Below are 26,150 nucleotides of genomic sequence, written 5' to 3'. Positions count from 1 at the left end.
CATATATGCCTAGTACTGAGCTAACATTGGACAGATATCTGAATACTCCCAAAATAAAATGGAGTAAAATTTTATAGAAGGCAACTAGGTGGTACAATAGAGAGAGGGTTGGGCTTGGTCAGATAGACTATTTTCTCGAGTTCAAATCTGGCCTCAGATACTTCCTAGCTATGTGACCCAGGTCAACTAACCCTGTTTATCTGTTTCCTCATCAGTAAAATAAGTTGGAGAAGGAATTAGCTAACCAGTCTAGTTTCTTTGCCAAGAAAATCTCTAATGAGGTAACCAAGACATTGAACCACAGCAAAAACTTCATAGAGTAAAACTTCAATATTAACTTGCATTTACCTTCTGGAGAACCTCCTTTATCTCAGGAACTTGGATTTGCAAGTTATCCCTTTGACCCTACTACAACATTTATGATATTGAAAAGGTCACAAATACTTCAGTGGAAAGAAAACTAACTGCTTTCAAACTTTTAAACATCCAGATTTCAAAAAACAGTAGTTAAGATATATCTTACACAAATAACCACAACAGCCACAACTTCACTTATACCAAGGCACTTGCTACATAGATAGTTAGCATTTTATCAGAAAAAGAACAATTTTATATCCAAAATAAGGAGGGGGGAAAGCAAAAATGAGACTATTTCATTTGACCTCAATTTGACTTCTATCAATAATTATTTATTCACTATATGACTCAATAAATCATTTAACCACTGTCAACCTCAGTTACCTCATCTTTAAAATAGGTGTAATAATACCCTATACACAGGGTGGTTGTGAGGATAAAATAAAATAATCTAGAGAAAGAACTTCACAGATCATAAAGCACTATCTCAATGTTAGATATTATTGATGAAAAATATTAAAGATTTCAGAAATGAATATCCTAGAGAGAGAGAGAGAGAAGGATTGACCCCCCCCCAAACATCTTTGAGCTTTGAGAATACTTTGGGCTGTTAGATATCCTAGAGTGGGTCTAAACAAATGACTAATGGTGAACATTTGTCATTTTGTTATATATTTTTAAACGTATTACTATTTGCAGACAGTGATAAAAATGTTCACCAGATTATACTTTTGTTGGTGTGCACCATCAGCAAACTATTTATACACGTGCACATGATGTTAATACAAATTATCTGTAGTGTCTTCTAAGTGCTCACTTTCTGACACTGGGAATAACCCTGAAATCTAACCTTTTATAAGAGTAGTAGACAACCAGAGAGATAAAGGACAGAGAATGGAAAAAAGATAAATTTCATGGTCTTGCCAAAGACCTACCCACACAGGTATACAGTTATGGATATATATATATACATACATATTCTTTCACATTTGTGAACTCATATAGACACTCCCATTCCTTCTTGATCATTCTCAGATTAAGATAATTTACTCACCCTAGTTCAATTCTGACAAGTCTATGTTTCATATAGGAAAAATCAAGTAGATTTCTTAGGGTCAATGTATTCTAGGTAACCAAATGTACATACCTTTGAAGAGGATACTGTAATTAGCTTCCATGATACCTCTTGACCCATGTTGGTTTGCCACCCACATATATTGGCATCTATATGCAATCTCATATGATTTTGAAGATCAAATGTGATATTTTTAAAAAGTGCTTGGTATTGCCAGTGATAGTTCTGGTATGTGTCTAAATATTTGACAAGAGTCAGGTTGAATAGAGACATACCCGTAAGGTCATAATACAAACTCTATTACTTTATTGTTTGATACTCAGACTTTCATAACAAAACTTATCTCAAACATGACAGGCTAGATGAGACCCTGCTGCATCATTCCCTGGATTGAATCTACAATTTTTATCCTTTGAAGTCTGTGGACTTCCTTATCAGAAAGTTTCCCACACACCTCTAACTCTGCAGATGTTTAGGTCAGGGTTCATTGATGAGGCAACAAATCCATTCAATGAGCAAGAATACATGCATATTTCTGGTGTCCTTGGCCACCAGAAATATGTGTATATCTCTCTCAGGAACTGACCCTCAACAGCTTGGCATCATACTTGGTCCATAGTAGGTGTTATGTTAATGATTAGTTTATTTAGGGAGAATAGAAGATATTCTTTTTTTCTCCTCAGAACTATACAGGAGTTTAAGTGGAGTTTGGTATAGCCCATATATCATATAAATATGGGGATAAGCAGTGAGGATGCAAGCTTGAAGGAATTCTAAAATTAATAAGAGTTGGGTGGCAACCCACATGAGCAACATCCACAAAGCAAACATCTGTGTTTACTATACCATTATACTCTAAGAAAAACAGAGCCAGCAAACACAAATTCACAAACTTTTTAGGTTTTTACCATATTACATGTGACTTTATGTCTAGTTTCCAACTACAGCTAAAATCTTCATGCTACTAGATGACTCAAATATTGCTAACAACTCTCTACCAAAAATACCTATAAGCTAAGAATAGAAACTTGGTTCTATTCCTATCTCTGCTGCTGACTGACTCATTGGGTGACCTTGGCAGATTTCTTTAGTCTTTCACTAAGGAGAAAGCACGTACCATCTAGCATTTTGTGGATTCTAAGGGAGTGAGAGAATATATTGTCTATTTAGACAAAGAAAGCATATGCCATATTAATTCCAAACATCACTATGCCAGACATGTAGAAGAGCTTAGTTGGATAAAGAATGACTAGAAACTTCTAAAAAATTGAAAGATAAAGATGATTTTTATAAAGCAGGTAATGACATAAAATGCTGTACATTATAGATCAGTTATCTGATATAAGAAAAAGAAAACTACTAAGGTAAAACTTTAATTAAAACCCACATTGCTAAAAACTTACTATGTAGTAAAATTTGTGTTCTTGTGAATTTTTAAACAAATTATATATAATATATATATTATATATAATATATATATAATTATATATCTATATATGATATTAGTTATATATAAAGGAGAGAGGAAAAATGGACCAAGAGCAATTTTACATCTAATCAGCCTTGGAGGTATTTCTTTATGGTAACATTTTTATCTATCAAATCAAACACTTTACACACATGCACATAAATTCATGCAACTATAACCAGTTAATGGCACAAGCAGATCTTGTATTCTCTTCAACTTTCAGTCAATTGTATATTTATTATGGAATCTCATTTACAAAAACTTGCCTGTTAGTAAAGTTGTACATTGATTCAACTGTTCTGAAAAGAAATTGGAATCAAACCAATAAAGGTAAGTAGAATGAACATATCCTTTTTTCCCAGAGTCTCTTGCTAAGACATAGGCTTCAAGAAGGTCAGTAATAGGACAAAAATCCCATATATACTGAGATATTTATATTATCTCTTTCTATAGTAGCAAAGAACTAGAAACAAATCAGATGCTCATCAATTAGGGAATGGTTCAACAAATTGTGGTATATGAATGGAATGGGATATTAATGTAGTTTAATAAATGATAACTATGGAGATTCAAAGATAGATGGAAAATAAAACAAAGTGAAGTAAACAGAAATGGTAAACTAATATCCAGTGAATAAAACAACAAAAATAAAAGGAACAGCACTACAACTAAAAAATCAAAACAATACTGAGTAATTATGATCAACATTGGAACCAAAGAAGAGATAAAAAATGAATCTCCTTTCCTTCTTTCCAGAGTTTGATCACTACAGGTATGGCATAACACATTAACATTAGACTCCATTGTTATGTTAATTTTGCCAAACTTGCTTTTTGTTTATTTGTTATAAGGTATAAAACTCTCAAAGGAATTTTGGGAATGATATATTAAAAATAAAAGTGATATAAGAAGAAATCAATAATTCGTCACATCTGTCTTTTCTCATATATTTATGGGATACCCTTATTATATGTGCTAAGTTATTCTCCTATATATTTTATATCAATAGGAAAGTATACATGGGGTCCATTAATTATTAATATTTGCTAGATCCTTAATTTTTTGAAGAATAAAGTCAACCTTTTCCCACATATTTTCTTACTTCAGTATCTTTCAGACACATTGAAAACTGATCCTTAGATTAGTCATAGACATGTCATTAGACATAATCAAAATTATGTCACCTAGAGTTGAAATTGAACTGATATTTTCACATTTGTTTTCTTCAATACCATCTCAAATCCTCAGACAGGATTTCTGGGACTATGAATTTGAAGTTCAAATATTATTGCTCCACTATTTTTATATAAAAAATATTTTTATAAAAATTGCAAATTTTTCTCTGCTTTCATCAGTTTGCTATTCTTATAGATTTACTCAAATACACTTCACAGGATTGTGTTTAGTTGATTCTTTTGGCAAGCTTTGATTGAACTTACTTAAATTTGCACATGTCAAAAATATCTATAATAACAGGTCAGATGTAAACAATAGAAATAATTTTGTTTAATAAATCTCTGATGTTTAATATCAAACCACCTATGAAGTACAGGGAAGAGTTGGACCTAAGGTTAGGGAGACCTGAGTTGTGACCAAACACTTACCAGCTTTGTCATCCTGGGCAAGTCATAACACCTATATGCCTCAGGTTTTTCATATGTAAAATGGACATGATAATACATCTGCCACCCAAGTTGGTGTGAGGATAAAATGAGATAATATTTATGAAGTGCTCTGTGTATTTTAAAGCACGCTGTAAGTGCTTTTTGTTGCTATTGTTGTGATTACTAAACAAAGTGATAAAATGAAGAAATATGCTAGTCAGAGGGATTTGCCTCTATCCTGGAGCAGGGTCGAAAGAGAGTCCAAATTGAAGAGGGTTTTCCTATAAATGATGAAGTTCTATAGATGGTGAAGTCCTACAGATGCTCATTGGTGAGTTAAGGGTGTTGCCTGCAATATTTACTACAAGACAAAGTTTCCTAAAGGAGAACATTATGGAACTGAGAATTTGGCTTCTCTATGCAAGAAAAAAACAAGCAGATTAAGAATGCTTATTTTCTATACCATGATATAGAATTGGATGGATAAACCAAAGGAATTCAAGGGAAAATGAACTGGTCTGAGTTAAGAAAGAAAAGGAGAGCAGATTGGATTGTCTTTAGAAAATGGCAGTTATTTTAATGATTTCAAATTTTTCCTGAAATAAAGTCTACTATTTTAAAAACCAACGGGGCTAGGAAGATGCCAGTAATAAAAGATGAGAGTCCTTCAAAGGACAATGTTGTGTTTAATCCCAAGACTAACATATTATGAAAGAGCAATTATAAAGAAATATTAAGAATATCATCAGGAGGAAAAAAATGATGAGAAAAAAATAGCAGATTACATGAGGGATAACTACTAAACAGCCTACATGTTCCAGTAATATTCGTATCATGTCAAAGAAAATATGAGTACCCCAGTATGTTGGGTGGCCCCCATGTGGTGAATTTAAAGGAGAACACAGACATGAGTTGTACTGGATGGGTTGTATTGTCATAGATCATGGTGTATTGAGTCACTGGAATGGGGAACTGGCATAAATGATTACAGATGCGCTGGAGTGGTAGAATACTAGAAACTAGCCCCTGTGCAAAGTGTCTGGGTTATTGGCTTTGAGGGTTTTACATAGTACTAGAAATATTTCCTTCCTTGAAAGAAGAAGCCCTATAACACTTCCCACTGAGAAAAATTCATTATAAAACAAACACTTTCTACAGAAAGGTTGAAAAAAGAGGTAGTTATGGGTCAAATTTATAACTATTTATTTCTATATGCAGGCAAAATCAAATCCAAATTATGGGGGAAATTATACATCCAATCGCTGGGCAGCAAGGCAGTTAAAAGGGCAGATTTTCTTTTTGGCAATTAATATTTAAAAAAAGAATGAAAGAAAAAAGAAAAAAAGAAAGAAAAAAAACTCACATGCACACATTGAGCCCATAAATACCCCTCTCAACTATCATGAAAGCTCAAGATAAGCTATTGAATTCTGAAGGGTTTGCTGATGGCTGATAGTGCTATGCATAATAGTGGAATTTATATGAGTAATCCCTATCACTAGTGTAGGATTAGCTGGTATAATAGTAAACGATATGAAATTATGTTCGCAATTCCACATGCAGAATCATACCTCTTATCCATGATGTGCCTGTTTAATAAGCAAAAAATTCTATGTTTACCTAAAGGGAGTTCATTGGATTTCCTTCCCCTTCAAGATATCCTCTACTTGTTAATTTTAACCTGATCTCACTTTTTTGGGGCACTTGCCAACATCAAGAATGCCCTTTGGTGTTAGTTTTAACACTAGAAGGTGAAAATATTAAGAGAAGTGAAGGTTGGATGAGGTGAAGCACAGTATAATTTTAACCAAAGATAGGGGTCCACAGTCTTTTAAAGATGAAAAGTCATTTTAAAGAATATTAAAATTTTTGGGAAGAAAAAGAATGAAAAGCTACAATATACATATTTAACCTGATGACAGATTTTGTCTAACTATAAAATGTAGGTTGACATTTTATTTATATAAATTAATATAATATAAAGACCAAAATGAACTTTTAATTAACTTCAGAAGGCCATTTGAGAATGTGTAACTTTGGTTTGGGATTTGAAATGAAGGACTCTCTGAGGAGTTCTTTATAACCTCATACTACTACCAATTATTACAAGGAGTTTATCAGATTACCTGCAGCTTCACCAGTCTTTCATACCTTCAGGGCTAAGTCCTCTCCCAAGGAATAGAAATATGTCATTACACCCTGGAGAAAGGGAATATGCTAACCATTTGAGAAATAATAACCAAGAAAAGGACATCTCAGAGGGGTTCTGGAGGAGTACCAATAGGGTCTCTGAATATATATGTGTCATTATTAAGTTTCTGGGGTATATTAGGCACTGTTCAGGTTTTGGGGATTATAAAAACCAAAAATAGAAACCTCATATAACTTATATTCTTTTTTTGTTTTTATTTTTTTAAAGGAAGTGGGGTTAAGTGACTTGTCCGAGGTCAAACAGCTAGGTAATTATTAAGAGTCTGAGGCTGGATTTGAGTTTAGGTCCTCCTGACTCCAGGACCAGTGCTCTATGCACTGTGACACCTAGCTGCCCCTTATAATTTATATTCTATAGCTCTTTATTGGCTTGCCAGGCAATTCTTCTCCAAACTGTGCTCTGGATATTCTCCAAAATTGAAGCTCACTAAAACCCTGCAATTCACATTGTAGGAAGTTAATCTCTGCCACTTCAAGTTTTCCTGAAAATTTTATAGTTTCTCCTAGATTCTAGAACCCAGAATCTCCATTTAAAAAGGGGCATCCAGGACAGCACATCTCATTCTTCTCCAATTTTCAATCTAGGCTCCTTTATACCCTCATTGGATACTTTTGCATGATTCCCCAACCACCTGCCTAAACTTACTTTTACATATTGTTTCCCCCATTAGAAATTAAATTCTTTGATGGCAAGGATATTTTTCTACTTCTCTTTGTATTCCCAGAGCTTAGTATTCCAAAACACCTAACACACAGTTATCATTTAATCAATACTTATTGACTGTGCTTGACTAATGGGAAATATAGTTTTCCCATTTGGAAAAAGGACTGAAGGATCATGGATATTCAGGAACTTTTGATCCCATGATCTTTCAGGAAAGGAATATACAACTTTTAGCTCTTCAAGGGATGCATAAGGCATTTAATATTTATTTTTAAAACATCCTTCTAGCTTGGAAAATTATATTTCCCATCAGCCTTTTTTGTTGATTAAGAACTAAATTCTATGGGTATTGATAGCTTAGGGAATAGTATGTATATATATATATATATATATATATATATATATATATATATATATATATATATATATATATGATTTTGCAAGGCAAATAGGGTTAAGTGGCTAAGTGGCTTGCCCGAGGCCACACAGCTAGGTAATTATTAAGTGTCTGAGGCTGGTTTTGAACTCAGGTACTCTTGACTCCAAGGCCGGTGCTCTATCAACTGTGCCACCTAGCTGCCCCAATAGTACATATATTGATAAACCGAGGAAACGTGGGACAATAGGAAATGAGATCCAAGGTACTACATTCAATTTCTATGTTTTATGCTTATTGCCTGTGGACAAATCATTTACCCTGCCCCCACCAGCTCTTATTTCTTCAACTGTAAAGTTGGATTGGGTTAAATGATAATTGATTTATCTTCCAACTCTTTAGCAAGGATAAGTCCATATGAAATACATACATACATAAATACATATGTATGTATATATATATATATATATATATATATACATACATACATACATATGTAATTTTGGTGGAAGAAGACATTAAAAACTGCTATGAACAGGAATGGTCTTATTTAATGTATGTCACACTTGATCAGAGCCTTCAAGGTAGCTAGGTATCATAATAAACAAAGTCAAGGACTTTGGCTGGTCCAGATGTTAGTACTTGAAGAAGCTTTAGTGATAGAACCAACAATTTGTTTCTGTCTCCTAACTCTGTTAATAGGATCTTTGCTTCTCTCTAGATCAGAGCTCTACTAGCTTGAAAGCTACATTTTCTTCTGCTCTTTTTTAAGAGTACAAGAAGTATTTTTGTGTTAATAAGATTAATCAACAAAAATACAGTCTTATTCACTAATTTTGACTAAAACAGATGCATTTAAAGATACAAATAGGACTATTATTCTATCATGTTCTTGGTTGTTAGTACTAAGATATAGCTTTTAACAATGGGCTTTCATACAAGTTAAAGTAACTGTCTACTTCAAAGTTATATGTGTCTATGAAAATGAGAAAAGTATAAACATTTTTGACAAGCAGGTTGATATATTTCTGAATTAGTAAATACAACTATGCATAGCTAGTGATTTAGACTGCATATAATATTCTATTCTGCATACAGTAACAACTAGAATTTATAAAGCACTGCTCTAAGGTTTATAATGCTTCATAAATATTATCTTATTTCATCTAAAAAAACCCTCTGTAAGGTAGATGGTATTATTATGCCCAGCTTATAAATGAGGAATCCAAGGCTAAGATACTAAATGACTTGTAAAAGAATAATAAAAGGATTTAAACTCAGCTTTTCCTGACTCCAGGTCTATCACTCTAACCACTGTTCCATCTAACTCCTTTCTGAGTTATAAAGTAATGAGAAGTATCCTTCCTAAGGAAACAGGAATGGGAAATTACATTGAAGTTAGATGAGAATAAATTTTATTCTGGTCTTAACAGTTATTTCACTTCAAGGAACTAAAGAAAAACATAGAGACTACCAGATCACTTGGGGTGGGGGATTAGATTATGAGATGACAGATTTGTTAGGTATAGATATAGACATAATTCTATATCTAAATATAGACAAAATATATATAGAAATACATCTATCTATCTATACTCTATCATCTATCTATCATCTATCTATCTATCTATCTATCTATCTATCTATCTATCTATCTATCTAATCTATCTATCTACAACTCCTGATCTAGAACCTCTTTTATACCACACGGGGGTCAAAGAAATAGATGTCAGAGGGTTCTGAGGGCCAGCTCTTACCAGCAAATTCAACAGTAATAAAATTTGAAACTTAATTAATGAATGAATGAAAAGTTTTACGTGGAAGCGAGCTTCAAAATAGTCAAATATCCTATATCCAGTAGACAAACAATATAAAATTCAAAAAATCTTTTGTAAGCTATTAACATTTTACTTGCTTTCATATACTATTTTTTTTGCTTTTTGCAAGGCCGAGGGCTTAAGAAACTTGCTCAAGGTCATACAGCTAGTTAATTATTAAGCATCTGAGACTGGATTTGAACTCAGTTCTTCCTGATTCCAGGGCAGGTGCTCTATCCATTGTGCAACCTTTCCATTTATTTTTTATTGTACATTCTTCAGAGACTTCTCTTAGAAGCTCCATAAAGATAAAAAAATTAATTTTTCTCTTTATACATTCATACATAAGTGGCATTTTGTAATAAAAGCCCCTCTGCTTCTCCTCTCCCCAAGCACACAAGTAATTCTCTCTGTTTTATTCTATGTTAACCATATTCTCCACACATACAGAAGATGGGACAGGCCTAAACTATGGCAGTACTTTTCTTCTTAAAGGATATATGGTCAATAACCTCTGCAAAGTACTGCATTTCACTGAGAGGAGGCCCCTGGTATGCAAATAGATTAAAAAGGGATATAGCCTATAATTTGAACTGTAAGTTTGACTAATGAGAAATATAATGATTCCATTTACAATTTATTGCTTCTTCAATAATCATTACATCAGGGTCACAAAGATTCTCTGGAAACTGAATTTTAAGTTCTCTTAATTACCCAATTTTAATAAATCCAAATGGGAAATAGTCTGATTTAAATAAAAAGCAAGTAAAATACACACAAACACACACACACACACATACACACACACACACACACACACACACACACACACACACACAACCAGCAACACATATATCCCTTTTATCTAAATATGGCTGGGTACTTCAGTCAAATAAAGTCAAATACATAACGAACCTGTTCATGTATATGCTTTCTCTCAACTACATATACATGAGTACATACAATCTGTACTACAATCTTTTAAGATATAATCAATAAACTTTTAATTAAGAATTGATTTCAAGAAATTTTTCAAATTTTCCCTACTTAGTGGAGTGGATAAGGCAACTGGAATTGGAGTCAGAAATAACTGAATTAAATCTAGCCTCAGGAAAACGGAAGATGTATGATTCTAAGCCAAATCACTTAACTTGCCTACCTCACTTTCCTCAACTGTAAATTGGGAATAATAACAGTTTCTAACTTCTAGGATTGTGTATATCAAATATGATAATATTTGCAAAGCACTTAGCATAGTGTTCTGACATATATTAAATGTTTACTTAACTCTCCCCCTCCTCCTTTAGTAGGACTTGAGTATAGAACTTTAAGAATATTTGTGTTAAGGCATTTTGGGTGCTACAGTTGAGTATATTCCCCAAAATCAACTGTCACCTCATGCATTGGCATATATATATATATATATATATATATATATATATATATACATATATATATATATATATATATATATGATCAATGAATAAGTAACTTGCTTTTCTTTAACCTATAACAGATTCCCTTTCTTCTAAATCTAGCTGTGGATTGCCCTCTTTTCTTAAGCATTCAATTCAAATTCATCAACCTTTCGTTAACCGCTCTATAAACACATTCAATTAATATGATATCTCTGTAAGGTTTTGATAGAATCTTAACCTAGTTATCTTCTTTGCATTCATCTTACTCATCATATGTAGTTAAAATAATATCTAATGTTTACATAGCATTTCAGGGTTTGTTCACAAAAGCATTTTTACATATTATTTCACTTGATCTTCACCACATTCCTGTGAGGTGTTAATTTTATACACTTTTACAAGGTATGTAAACTGAGACTGAGAGATATTAAATGATTTTTCCAAACTCACATCTTACTATCTTACTGACTCCAAGAACAGCTCTATACTATTTAGTTGTCTCTCATCCCCAGAATTAGTTTGTAAGCACCAACAAAAACAAAACAAAATAACAAAAAACAGTATCTCTTCCTTTTCCATCTTGCTATTCAGTGTAGTTAGTGTAGTTACTGTAGGTGCTTAAAGAATGTTAAGAATTATATTTCAAAAGTTATAATGGAACTTGGAGATCATCTGTTCAATTTGTTCAATTCCACAGGTAATTTTTTTTCTGAGTCCCAGAGAAATTCAGGACCTTTGACTCCAGATTGAGCCCATTTTCTTCTTCACCGAGTTGCTATTTTCAGTGTAATAATTACTAACTCTGGTATAAGTAACTATTTTCAAAATTATTTGACTCTCACATTCAAATTATTTGACTCTTGCATTTTCAAAATTATTTGACTCACATATATTTATTATATGGTCAAAATAAAAGACTAAGACATAGACATATTTAATGTTAATATTCCAACTCAGGAAACCTGTGTGTAGAGAAGAGAAAGTAGCTTTAAAAACCTTCTGAATAATCCATCTTTATAACATTGTCCCTTGATTTAGCTAAAAATGCATTTCCACTGAAATTATGCATTTCTGATTGCCTTTTCTTTATTGTGGATCATAGTTTTGAGCATAAGATGATAGGTAACTATAGCTTTCTGGGATAATCTGAATTTCCAAGTGCAGGAAGTAAGATTTCATTATAAAATTAATAGTTAATATTATTCTGTCTCCTGAAATTTTAATTGCTATTATTATACATTTGAAATCAGTTATATTGTGTGCCCAAAATAAAGTACTATAGCATAATACCCTTTCTGTGGTTGATCAGTTGCTTATGGTAGTTCCACATAGGAATTGGTACGCAAAGGGGATCCCCAAGGTCTACAGGAAAAACTAATCTAGTCCTGTTTTTGTAAGTTTTATTTTTATAATTGTGCATGTAAAGCATCGCTGAATTAACAGATCTATTGAAGAACACAGCTGCTGGAACCAGGAAAAATTCTTTGAATTGCCCTTAAAATATGGATTTTTTCTAAATACTTAATAGTTCTTCTGCTGCAAATTAAAAATGAAGAACACCCCCCCTGAAAAAAAATGACTTGGAAAATACCAATACTTTCTTGTAGCCACTTCTAAATGTATTAGGATCTTACAAACTAATTCAATTTCATATAAAATATATATATATATATATATATATATATATATATATACATCTATATACACACATATATCTATATTATTATATTGAGGATAGAAGGGGGGGTGAAATGACAACTATAAACTTTTCCCCATTCTACAATTTTTCCTTTCTTAAGCACCAAATTATATTCATAGCAAAACCTACAGATGGGATCATGATTATTTAAAGGTTGATTTTTAAGTGATGAGGGCAGTGAACGCCAAAAGGGATGTTGGCCTGCTGACAAGAGTCAAAAGATAAGTAACAGGAACATATTATCCTAAATTCTAATTCTGACGTCAGCAGTAGACTTGCCATTTGTCCTTGAACAAGCTGCTATGCATCTGTTTTCTTTTTCTTTGAAGTGACGACAATTATACAAACCTATCACACAGGACTACTTCATGGACAAATTACTTAATAGCTCTTAATAGCTATAATGCACTAAATAATATTACATTTAAATCACTCTGAGCCCATCTGTCTCTACCATAGGACTAATATGGCTGGAGAAGTAAGTCTTTTGGAGGAATAAAACACTGGTTAGTGGTCAACTTAGGGTTCCACATGTGAAGAAAGACTTCCAGCATTCATGCAAGGTGCCTTTTCCTAAGCGCCAGAAACAAAATAGTTCCTCCATTCATCATCTGTCTGAATTTGCATAGATTACAGGCCTATTTGAAATAGATTAGACTTGTCCTAGAAACCCAGAGGCATGATGACAATAGACTATTTCTCATAATATTTCTAAATTTTACATAGTAGAGAGGAGAGAAAATGTTAAATAGTCTAGAATTTTTTTTTTAGCTTTTGCAAGGCAAATGGGGTTAAATGGCTTGCCCAAGGCCATACAACCAGGTAATTATTAAGTGTCTGAGACCAGATTTGAACCCAGGTACTCCTGACTCCGAGGCCAGTGCTTTATCCACTGTGCCACCTAGCTGCCCCGTAGTCTAGAAATTTTTAACTAAAAAATAAATAGTGAAAGTTTTGGTCCAGTCATATGATTGCATCAATGTGTAGCATATGCCAGTAAATAAACCTTTATGAGCTCATTTCTGAGAAAAAAATGTCAGACATGCTTTTATGTTTAAGATTATTTCTTATTATGAAAAATAAGAAAGTGATAGAGGAAATGTTAAAGTCCATTCAATCAACCAAATAATAATTCAAACTTTGACTTGCAGAATTTTCTGAATACTGAAGTATAAATGCTGATATCGAAAATTCAGGGTTAGAAGTGTCTTCAGTATACCCTTGGCAAAAGCTTCCATATCAGATGAGTGGCTCCTTTGTTATAGGTAACTTCTGATGGTTTCTTAGGGTGCTCAGAGTTTAAGCAGTTTGCTCAGGGTCCTAAAGTTCCTTAGATTTTGAGCCAAGGGAAATTCAAATAGTCCAATCCATCCAATATAGTCCAGTCTCCTCATTTTACAGATGAGGAAACTGAGGTAAAAGGAGTAAAGCCATTTGCCAAAGATGACACAAGCACTATATCTAAAAGTCTTGGTATGACTCCACTTTTTCTGACTTTAAGAGTAGTTCTTTACTAATAGATTTTTGCCTCTTAGTACATTGAAGAAAAAAGGAGGGACTAGACCTTATTTTTTTTCTTTTTTCAACTTGTGGTCTACATATAAGAAACTTACCTGAGAAAATATCTAATTTAAATCATGAGAGTTTTTTTTAACACTTGGTTTTTGGGGCAGAAAACATCAGAAGTAGCAATTATTAAAGCAGGAAGGAACCTCAGGGATCAGTCATGCCCACTCTATTTTACAATTTAGGAAACTGAAGAGGCTGATTTGGCCAGAGTTGCAAAGCTAGTAACTGTCAGGGTAAATCTTCAAACATGAATTTGTTATCTTTAATTCTGGGACTCCTTCAATCTACAATGTTAAAGATACAGTCTAGATTACTTATTTGAATTATTTCTTTTAAAATCACATCATGTGAATGCTTCTAGGTATATACCATAAGGAAGTCAAAGAAAGAAAAAGAAAATCTCATGTGTAGCAAAATATTCACAGCAATGCAATGACTTATTTTCCCTATGCCCAGATCACCTAATATTGAAAAACTCTGCCTCTGGGAATAGACTTCCTATGTTCTCCAACCATGTGGGTGGGAGTAGTGTCTTTTGATTAGCTGTGTAGCTAGAAAAAAACAGCATCTTTAAAACTGCCAGATTGGCACAATTTCTCTTTCTTTCCTGGGCAATCTTTCCTGCTGTGTCCAGAAGGCCAAGATCACTCACTGAGTGGGTGCCATGAATTGAATCAGGAAGAAAAGATACTTTTTTCCCTTTTTTCCTTTTAAAACCTGTGATTTGGAGTGTTTCTGTTTTTATTCTGCTTTATCTATTTTCAATTTCTATTACAGGAGGTAATCTCCAATGGACTCAGGAGTTTAAGTAATGGCGACAATGGAGATTCTGGGAGGGATGTTGCAGTCTGCAAGCCCAGAAGGGTTGCCTTAAGAAGCCAAGCTGCATGGGAGTCCAGCCCAAGGGGGAGAGGAGGTTGAACTTTTAACTATACTTTAAAATAACTGAATGATGCTATAAACCTAATTCCCTTTTCTTTCCCAAAGGGTAAGAGAGGAATTAAGTCACACATGTTAGTTTAATATGTTTTGATTTTTGTTATATCTCTTGAAATAAGCTAATATGACTCAGTGGCTAAATTAAAACTGGGATGCAGGAGATCTCTATCACTGCAATCAGATGAATAACATTGGTGGGGAGTGGAGCCAACAGCATAGAGCCTAGACACTTCCAATTCTCTTTATTTTACCTAAGGACCCTGTTGTATGGGTCTAATTCTGAAATAGTGGAAGTCAAGATAGTCAGGATTACAGCTGTAATTTCTGTGCTAAGAACTAGAAACAAAGTAGATATTGGAGAATATATGAACAAATGTTAATAAAGAATGTATAAGAAAAGCACTGTACCATAAGAAATGATGAATATGAAAAAGTGGGAAAACATGAGAAGACTTTAATGAACTAATGCAATATAAAGTAAACAGAATTAGGAATACACACACACACACACACACACACACACGGTGAGTATAACACTATAAAAAGAAAGAATGATAAAATGAAATAATCGGTTTTTTTTTAGTTTTTTGCAAGGCAATGGGCTTAAGTGGCTTGCCCAAGGTCACACAGCTAGGTAATTGTTAAATGTCTGAGGCTGGATTTGAACTCAGGTACTCCTGATGCCAGGGCCAGTGCTCTATCCACTGGGCCACCTACCCACCCCCTGAAATAATGTTTTAAATCAAATAAATGGATCAAAGTGAATGAAAAGCATTTATTAAACATTTACTGTGTATCAAGCATTGTATTCAGTGTTGGAATACAAGTACTAAAGTGAAACAGTCCCTGACACTTGAGCTCATATTCTAATGGGAGAGACTCTTTAGAGAGGGAAGGATATTTTGGTTTCATGTCACTGAGATGGTAGGTGAAGCTGATTGAGATGCCCTTTCCAGTAATGGCAATTTTGATTTGATAAGTTTCCAAACACAGAAATAGAAAGCAGAAAATGTGCCATGATGACTGCTAAAGGATGAACAAAGCAGAATATGAAGCATAGGAAGGGAAGAGTTTAATTAAAAGGATGGAGTACAATAAACATTTATTTAATATCTACCATATGGCAGGCACTATGCTGTGCTTTTATTTTTAAAAAAATATCTTATTTAATCTTTGCAACAATTTTGTGAGATAGTGCATTCTTTTCCTGATTTTCTTATAGTAGGGGAAACTGATACAAATAGAGATTAAATGATTGATTACAGGATTTGTACTCTATCTACTAAACTACCGGTTGCCTCAACCCAAATGAAGTTGACTAGACCCAATGGAGCAGCTAGCCATGTGAGAATGCACTCATGTATTCACAGATCAAGACTCCATATATCCCTGACTTTTTGTTCCAAAAATAATTGTGTCAAGTCTCCCAGGGTATAATTTCTGATGGTCCAGTGGTACAGAGGGCATAGCAACAGAGAATGGAAAAATATAGCAGAAGTAGAAAGTGATGTATTGATTGGGATGAAAAGATATATTAGATTATCAATAAGAGTTACTGTGCTAGGCAATGTACTAAGCACTGGGAATACAAAGAAAGATAAACTAAGCTTGGTACCAAAGAAGAGATTTTAAAACTCTATCTCCTTTTCTTTGCACAAGTGAGGGCCTATGGGTATACAAACACTGCATTTATTTTCAGACAAAAATAATGTGTTAGTTTTATAGAACCATCTCTCTCTCTCTCTCTCTCTCTCTCTCTCTCCTTTTATTCTTTGTTATAAGAGATGACTCTCTGGCTAGGGAATGAGGGAGATATCTGTACAGAAATGAAATTAAAATAAAACAAAAGTTACCACTAACATTGTATTTATTTAAAAAAAAGAAAAATCCAAATTCCCATAAATCATTCTCAGAAAAAAAGAAGTCGGCACCTATCTCCTCCACACACACACACACACACACACACACACACACACACACACACACACAGAGACAATTTGCTTTTTAAAGACAGTGTTGTATTAGGTCAAAATTCTTATTGCTTTAAATTTGGAGAAAAGGCATAAATTTGGACTCTGCTACAGATAAAGCTTGTATGGATTCAAGAAATTTAATACTACCTACTGTGAATCATGGTTTTGGGTTTGATTAGGAAATGATTTGTCATAGAGCTTATCTGAGTTTAAGAAATGTGAGACCAACCTGGTAAAAAGATCTACTCTGATTATTTTGGTTAGGTTATTACCTAGGTAAAAGAGCCTGCCAAATAAAACAGTTCATTCAAAAGTTGACAATTAAAGACAAATGATTTCTTCTCGGCTATTTGCTGCTACCTCTGATTGTACTGATGGGACAATAAAGCCTTCCATTGCTCGGATTATGTTGTCTTACTAATGAAAGAAATGGGTACAGATCAATGAGACTCCCTATTTCCTCTTAGCAAAATGCTGACAGACAAATCCTGCCTTACCAAAACATAAATTCTCTATATTGTCTTGTGACAAAAGAACACAAAGAAAGTGTAAGAATTTAGTCAAGCACTTCCAAACTCCATGAGTTGGGGGATTCTGAACATTTTATCTAAATCCATCTTATTATTACTTTAAATAAATTTTTCTTCATACTGCTATCTGGGTAGACTTTTGGGACTAAATATTAAGTTGAGAAACCATCAAAGAAATGACAGCTAACAGTTAGAAATAACTACCCCAGAGGCAGATGAAGGTGATCCCATTTCTTCACTAACTCCTAGATAGAAGAGAAGCATGAAAGAATGGAAAAGCTCATGTAATTGTTTCCCAATCCCTAAGAACTCTTGTCATGTATTCAGTCCGTGCCTTTGCATGTAAGTAAGGGAGAAAAGAAACCTTGAGGGAGCAGGAAAAGCTAGCAATCTATATATTCTGGAATGTGAACTCATAATGTCCAATATAATTCTTGAAAGAACAGAAGTTCTTTCTTCTGTCTGTGTCCTATTAATTTTTTTTTCCCTTCTGGAATCCTACCATATCCAAAACAATACAAGCCAGCAATGTACAGTGTTCTTATTCTCAGCCAGATCTGTTTCCTGTCGGTAAAGCATTGTACAGAACTACTTGATCAGTGTTCAGTCAACAAGCCAACAAGTAACATATGTACCAAGAAAACAAAACATAAAATTAACTCCAGGTTTATGACCACAATAAATCCCTGAGAAACTTCTGATGTAAAATACAAACTGTTCTCATGTTTGGTGGGACACAATGTTTTATAACTGTGCAGTGGAAGAAGGTGATGTGGAAATTCCAGGCATTTTTTCAAATATATTTGCCAAAAATGTGTGAGAAGGGTTCTTTTTGTTGTTGTTGAGTCGTTTCAGTCTGACTCTCTGTGACCCCAATTGGGGTTTTCTTGGCAAAAATATGACAGTATGAAAGAGAAGTTTGCTATTTCCTTTTCCAGTTTATTTTACAGATGAGGAACTGATGCAAGCAGGATTACATGACTTGTCTAGGGTCATATATTTTTATTTTTGGTTTTTCAAGGCAATGGGGTTAAGTGACTTGTCCAAAGTCACACAGCTAGGTAATTATTAATTGTCTGAGTCTGGATTTGAACTCAGGTCCTCCTGACTCCAGGTCTAGTGCTCTATTCATTATACCATCAAAATGCCCTGATTAAGGTTCCAAAATTCATGGATTTAATATATATATATATATATATATATATATATATATATATATATATATATATATATATATATATATATAGATAGAGAGAGAGAGAGAGAGAGAGAGAGAGAGAGAGAGAGAGAGAGAGAGAGTCAGGAATGCTAAATACTAACATAAGCTCCAGAGCTTATGGTGAAGTTTTATCTTCTATATAACACACACACACAGACAGACATATACACAGAGTGATTTGCACATATGGTTCATAAGTCAATATTTAAACAAAGGTTTCAAATTTTCAGTATTCAAGAGAAATATGTTTCACTTCCCTACTCTTAGGATACATACTTTCTATTGGAGGCGGGGGAAAAAATTTAGAAGTCTAGCACAGCACTGAAATTCTTAAGCTATAACATCCCTTATGGTCAACTGCTTGAGTACTCTAGTGACAAGGTATCTTGGAATCACACAAATCAACAATTAAATTTATGAGTGATTCATTATTAGAATTGCCCTCCTTATAACAACATAGGATGAGACAGTGGAAATAGCAGTGCTTTTGGAATCAGAGATCAGATCAAGGCTCATTTATTTTCTATATGACCTTGGAAAAGTCCTTTTAACAATTTAATCATCCTCTCCCTGAACTTTGTGATGGTCTCCTCTATCACTATGCCATATATCTTCCTGTTTTATCCCTCATCTGAAGTTTATCAGAAGAGAGTCAATGAAAAGGATTATTTATGTTGTTAAATTTTTCAAGAAATCTTGAATTATCTTGCCAAATAAATGTTTGTAAAAGAGCCTTAGAGGAAACATTTTATTTTACCAATCCTATTCTTTCATAATCAAATACTAATCACAAGAAGATCTTGTGTCCTATAAAATTTTCAGTTAATTGTGAAATGGTAGAATTTTTTATATTGTTTGTCAAAGCCTGCATTTTCTCAGGTAATATCCTTATTGAGAATGCCCTCAATTTATCTATAAATGATCTTCATAAAGATTTTGTCTGGATGATAGAGCAGCCATTTTATCCTTTATCACTTTTTTAAAATCAATAATGCCTGAGATTTCACACACACACATGCACACACACAGACACACGTTTTAGGTATTTTTCCTCCTTTAAAAACTTTGTAAATCAGTCCCTTATTGTTTTCACAGCTGAATCATCTCTAGGACGCCTCTGCATACAATTGATCCAAATTATTTTTTTCTTGTCTTTATTCTTTCAAATGCCATTAATGTTCCTCTTGAAGAATATCTTAGAGTTCACAAATGATAGTTCTAGTATCTTTGATGGAGAAAAGTTTGTTGCAAATTTTTGCAAATCTTTTCTATTTTTCTTCAATATTTATCCTTGAAATCACTAGAGATTACTTTATTTTAGTTGAATATCTTACCAAGCTTTCTTTAGTTTGCTTTTACCTTCCACTGTTCAATGTTTTATGAAATACCCTTCATAATCATCTATCATCTTCATAGCATTTGACAGATGAGTTTATATTGTAATCTGGCATTGCCCTTATAAGCCATCTCTCTATTTGGCAAGTAAATCAAATGTTTATTATTGACTAACTTGCCTTCTGGACATTTTTTGTCTCCTTTCAAGAGCAAGGATAACCTACTGAATTAAATAATAGTCGATGTTGCTAATATCATATCTGTTGTCTATTTTCCATTTAAAATTTTTCAATGTTTGTATAAATAATTCAGGATTAATTGTTATTAACTGTACCTCCTAAAATTACATGACTTATATTTTCTTTCTTCTTATTTTTAAGTTTTTGCAAGGCAAATGCAGTTAAGTGGCTTGCCCAAGGCCATACAGTTAGGTAATTATTAAGTGTCTGAGGATGGATTTGAACTCAGGTACTTGTGACTCCAGGGGCAGTGTTCTATCCATTGCGCCACCCAGCCATCCCTATTTTTTTTTCTTCTTCATGAAAATCCTTTTGGTAAATTCTTATTGATTGAAGGGGCAAGGAGAAATTAATAAGCACTTATTATGTACCATACTCTATGCTAAACATTTTACAAATATTATCTTGTTTATTCTTTGCAACGAATCTTAGAAATAGATATTATCTTCAGTTTATAGTTGAGAAAACTGAGGCAGAGAGACTATAAATTTTATGACAATTACAAATCTACTTTGATAGAGGCATTTCCTCAAATTCCCTCACCAGAGTTCCTTATATTAAGAGGGTGGACCAAAAATATTCTATTATTGAATCCTGAATTTGCATTAATATTTTGGGTTGTCAAAATACATTTTTAGCTTTGATTCATATAAGGATTTCAAAGCACTAAAAATATAGCTTCTTTTTGCTTTGACTCCAGTTAAGTCATGCTTCTTATTCTCCCTTGTGCCTTAGGTTTTCTAAATGTAAATGCCAATCTTACATTTGTTCCTAGAGAGCTCATATTGTTCATCCTTCTACAAGACGGTGGGGGCAGGAAGGCTGGCATCAATTGATCATCTACTTAAAGTTATAAATTATATTTTTAAAGTTTTAAGATGTTATGTTCTGAAATATTTATCAGGTAAAAATATATTCCAATTGCTTACTAAGTGTGAGTAAAGCATGGGCATCTCTTTCAGTGTGAGATGAAGTCTGCATTGACTTAGGGATTTGGTTTTGCCCTCTGGTCCCTGTTTTATTCAAGACCTTCTATGGAATACAAAAGATTCAACTAAATGGCAAACCAAGAGAAAGTTTTCCTGCCTGAGAAAAACTTCGTTGTGCTTCGTGGAGAAGAGCACCATAACTTCTCCAATCCCTTTTAATATTTGAAGGAGACAGATTTGGTATTCTAGTACAGTCATTGCAACACATAATGGGGTGTATTTTCATCAGGAGGAGGAATTCAAGATCAGACTAGATGCTCATTTTAGACTCTACCAAGAGCCTAGCAGAAAATCTATACCTTAACCCTAGGGGCACATCTTGAAGATTCCAACAGAAGGACTTCCAGAAGCTATGTTATCAAATTTTGGGCCCATTTCCCCAAGGACCCTATGTACTTGCAAAGCATATGTCATGGATTTAGGTATGGAATGTTTGTATAAAGCATGCCACTAGGTGATATCAAGCCATTCTACAAACTAGTTAAGGATAGTTGAATAATTGCTATCAATTAATAGTCAAGGAGAGAATCAATAGGCTAGGCACTTGATTGAAACTTAGGAGTTATATAAAATTATATATAAAATAAAATAAAAAGATACTTTAAAATGCCCCAGAGTTCATCCTAGAACCTTGAGGTCACTTTGTGATCAGTGTGAATGGGAGTTGGGAGAATTGTCCAAGAAAATGTGTTACACTTCACAACACCCCTGAGAGTAGGTAGTACAAGCATTATTAATTCTCATTTTACTGATGCAAAAACTAGGACTCAGACTACAATTACAAAGGTAATAGGTTGAGGGACTGGGTCTTAAAACCAAGTCTTCTTTCTCTAAATCTTCTTCTCTTTATACTACACAATGTTGACTGACATAAGAAGAGACAGAACTGAGCTCTTTCTTGAACTTCTAGAAACTTCTGCTAACAACTTGAACTACTAGTAACTTCAATACTAGGACATCTTTAAATAATGAAACTCCATTCAAATTAATATCTTGCACTTATCTACAGGAAGCTCCAAGGCTTTTTAAGGTTTTGGCTGAAAGATAGCTTTGTACTACAAAAACAAAATAAAAGAAACCTTGGCATACCCAGAAAAGGAAATCTGCTACAAGCACTGGTACTTTTTGTGGAAATTAATTCAATAATTGTAAACAGAATTACATATTTGATTATATAGAAAAACTTATAATTCAGTATCTAACTGACTTGATGGTTTACCTCCTAAGGCCATTTCCAAATGGGTTCAAATGACTTGAATGGGATTTTTCCCCCCCCACATGTTGTTTTATATAAAATTTATAGAAATGTTAAGAGAATTTTCAATGATTGCTTTCATCTCAGATTAGATCAAATTCTTAGGAGCTCGTTTGATAGATGCTCAGTGTCCTTAGAAGCAGAATTCTTTTCTGTTCTAGTTCATACTAGTTCAATGAATTGTCTATTTAGTCCTTCATACTTTCAACAACCACAATGGTAATAAATGGTATTATTGAGATATGTAGTCAACTCTCAGAGAACTTTATGATGTTAAAATAATCATCTGGGAGCTCAGCTGCTAAATATATTCTTACCACTATTGTGAACTGCAGGCTTAAATGAGAGCCAATCTCAAATTTTCTCCAAAGATAGATAAGGTCCAAAAAAGTTACACAATGAGATCAGTGTCAATACTATCCAAGGAATTTCAGGCAATGAATTATTATTATAGCAAAAAGTTCAGGGTATCTCCTTACAAGTTTTTTTTTAATTGTATGTCTATAAATGTTATGCTATAAAAAAAAGTTTAGAAGAGTTCAAGGACAAATCTATATACCAGAAAGTGGGAGGAAAAATTCTCTGGTAAGTTTTATAATGTTAGTAGGTTAACAGTAATCAAACCCTTTCAGATATCCTCTCATCTTGTCTTGTTAGAGTAAGGGTATCTTTTCTTCGGTTATAAAAACTTGGAAGAGTTTCACAGTTTTTATTTCATGTATTTTTTTTTAACATTTTTTGCTTTATTTTTTACAGCATGCAAAATAACTTTTTGGAAATATTGCTCAATTTGTATTTCAAAATACTGAAGGTGGCATTGATTAAAGAATCATAGCAATTTAAAACAAACAAGCAAAAACAAAAGAACAAAGACCTCTTCACAGGAGCTCTAAAAACTTCAAAAAATATCATTGTACAATATTCTAAGACCAACTCTTAAGTATACTGCATTATACTTCATTGTTATTGTTTTCCAGACTCCTCTGAAGTTGTATTTCTGGTCCCTGTGAAGTTTGCTCAAATATGCATTTCATAAAAGGCACTTTTCTGTATTTAGCAAAAGACAATAGGAATGTCACTAAAGAAATAAGAAGGGTTGGGGAGAAAAGGGAGGTTGTACATGAAGACTAGGGTGTGGAAGGAACCCCCTCCATAAAACACAAAATAAATGTTATTCAAAATCATGTCGTAGAGAATTAAAAGCAACAGGGCAACTGGGAATTCAATTCATAACTCTACAACTGTAATCCAAAAGTTGTCAGTTTTAGACTATATTAGAAATGAAGCCCTTTCGAATGGAAAGGAAGTCTCGATCGCTCCCCCAAAGTTCCTTGGAAAGAAGACAAGAGTTTGAAACCTTCCTCAACGGGGCATCTCACTGGGTTGCGAAAACTTTCTGAACCTGGAAAAGTTTCCTGCCTGTATCATGTTTGGTGAAATCGGCTTTTTGGATGCATATATGGGACTATTAGGATCCCTTTGAGTAATGCCTGGACGCTCAGAAGTGCTGCAGATTCAGGGGAGCAGAGAGCACCCCAGATACTTCTCAGGAATATCTGAGAAGCAAAGTTTTTAGGGGCTTCTTTCTTTCCCCCTACACAGCCCAAGACTGGATTCCTGCAAAACTTAGTCCGGTTTGGGAAAGTTTGTGAATATCGTTCCCCCACTCCCCAACTCTCTCCTCCCTCGGAGAGGATGGAGGGTAAACTGGGGGGTGGTGGCAGATCAGTGGGGTTGGTGGTGGCAATCTGGGGGTGGTTCGTTAAGAAAAGAAGTTAATGACTGAGCCCCTGCCTCGACTGTACCTCTTTGCTGATGAGTCTGCTGTAGATGGAATGGGACCCTCCGTTGCTGTTGGTCTCCGATGCTCTGAGGACTCCCTAGTCCTGCAAACAGCAGGAGGAAAAGGTGCCAGGCGCGGCCCGGCATCGCGTCTTGCCCGTCTGCTGCCGAGCGGCCCCTGTCCCCCTTCACTGGGTCTGCGCAGAGACGGGGCCTCGGCGGTCTGACTGGAGAGAAGTGGAGGACTGGAGGGACTCCGCTGACTGGCTTGGGACAGACTGCCTGGGGGGGGGGGGGGGGGGGGCTGAGGGGGAGGAGAGCTTGCGTGTGTACTTTGGGGCCCTCCCCTTCCTTGCCTCTCTGTCCCGCAAATGGACGAGAGCAGAAACTGCATTTGTCCTTCCCCTACATAGAGACCCCAACCAGTTTTTGTTCTGCCTCTGCTGCCGTGCTCCTTGGAGTGGTCTGTGAGCCGCACTTTTGCTAAAGGACCATTCTCACCCTTGCTTCCTTGCAGAAAGATGTGGCGAGCCCTGAAAGGAAATAGCATCACATTCTCACAATCTCAGAAGCCCTGAGCGAAACTGAGGGCCCTGGACCTCTGATGGGGTCAGAGATAGATTCCAGATAGGTTTTGTTCGGAAACTTAGGCTCTCCACTCAGTGACTGAATACCTTAATAATCCTGACTCAAGCTGAATGGAAAAGTCACTTAACTTGGTGGCTCAGTTTCTTCATCAGTAAAATGAGAAGCTAGACATTAAAGCAATAATCTACTAACAAGCATTTAGAAAGTGCCACAGTGAAGAGACGGGAGTCAGAAAGACTTCTCTTTCTGAGTTCAAATCTAGTCTCAGAAGCTTACCATCTGTGTGAATACTGGGCAAGTTGTTTAACCCTGTTTGCCTCAGTTTCCTCTTCTGTAAAATGAACTGGAGAAGGAAAGGGCAAACCACTCCAGTATCTTTGTCAAGAAAACCCTGAGTGGGAACATAAAGACAGGACTAAACTGCAACAACAATCCATCAGGGACTATACTAGGTACTTGGGGTACAAAGATAGAAACAAAACAGTTCCTACCTTCATTGAGCTTGTTTGCTGTGGGGCAACAAAGGATGTGCACATACAAATATATAATATAAAGGAAAATTGAGGTGGGAAAGGGGAGGGCACATCAGGAAAGGTTTCATATTGGAGTTAATGCTTGAATTGAGCTCTCAAGGAGCTTAACAACCCTAAGAAGTAGAAGTGAGGAGCAAGTGTTTCCTTGGTTCCAAATCCCTTTTTTTCAAAAATTATTTATTTATTTATTTTTAGCCATTTGCACGTGCATATTTACAAACTTTCCCTCCACTCTCCCTTCCCACCTTCCTCCCCTCAGCAGCAAATAGTCAGGTTACCATTATACATATACATTTTGGAAACATTTTTACAGATTAATATTAGTTTTTTTTTCAGTATGAGGAGTCAGGATTAAAGGAAAGAGATACCTAAGAGAATTTTTTTAAAGTGTTCATCAGATTCTAAAGGGTTGGGTTTTGTGTGTGTGTGTGTGTGTGTGTGTCTGTATCTGTGTTTGTGTGTGCATGTGTGTGCTTTGTTATGTTTTCCTTCCTCTGAATGGGATTAACA

General features: G+C 34.5%; 1 protein-coding gene across 5 annotated transcripts in view; it reads right to left on the bottom strand.

Annotated features, from left to right (window-relative positions):
• LAMA2 (laminin subunit alpha 2) overlaps positions 1-24,765 on the bottom strand; it is an 811,978-nt gene extending 787,213 nt beyond the window's left edge. For all 5 annotated transcript variants that reach the window (XM_074187557.1, XM_074187558.1, XM_074187559.1 and 2 more), the window contains exon 1: positions 24,543-24,765. In XM_074187557.1, coding sequence (XP_074043658.1) covers positions 24,543-24,666 — 124 coding nt within the window. In that variant the 5' untranslated portion in view covers positions 24,667-24,765. The remainder of the gene's footprint in view (positions 1-24,542) is intronic.
• Positions 24,766-26,150: the final 1,385 nt, after the last annotated feature.

Source organism: Macrotis lagotis, chromosome 5 (genome assembly GCF_037893015.1).
Source record: "Macrotis lagotis isolate mMagLag1 chromosome 5, bilby.v1.9.chrom.fasta, whole genome shotgun sequence".
NCBI lineage: Eukaryota > Metazoa > Chordata > Mammalia > Peramelemorphia > Peramelidae > Macrotis > Macrotis lagotis.
The sequence above is the reverse complement of the archived record's forward strand: the minus strand, read 5'-3'. Positions and strand labels throughout refer to the sequence as shown.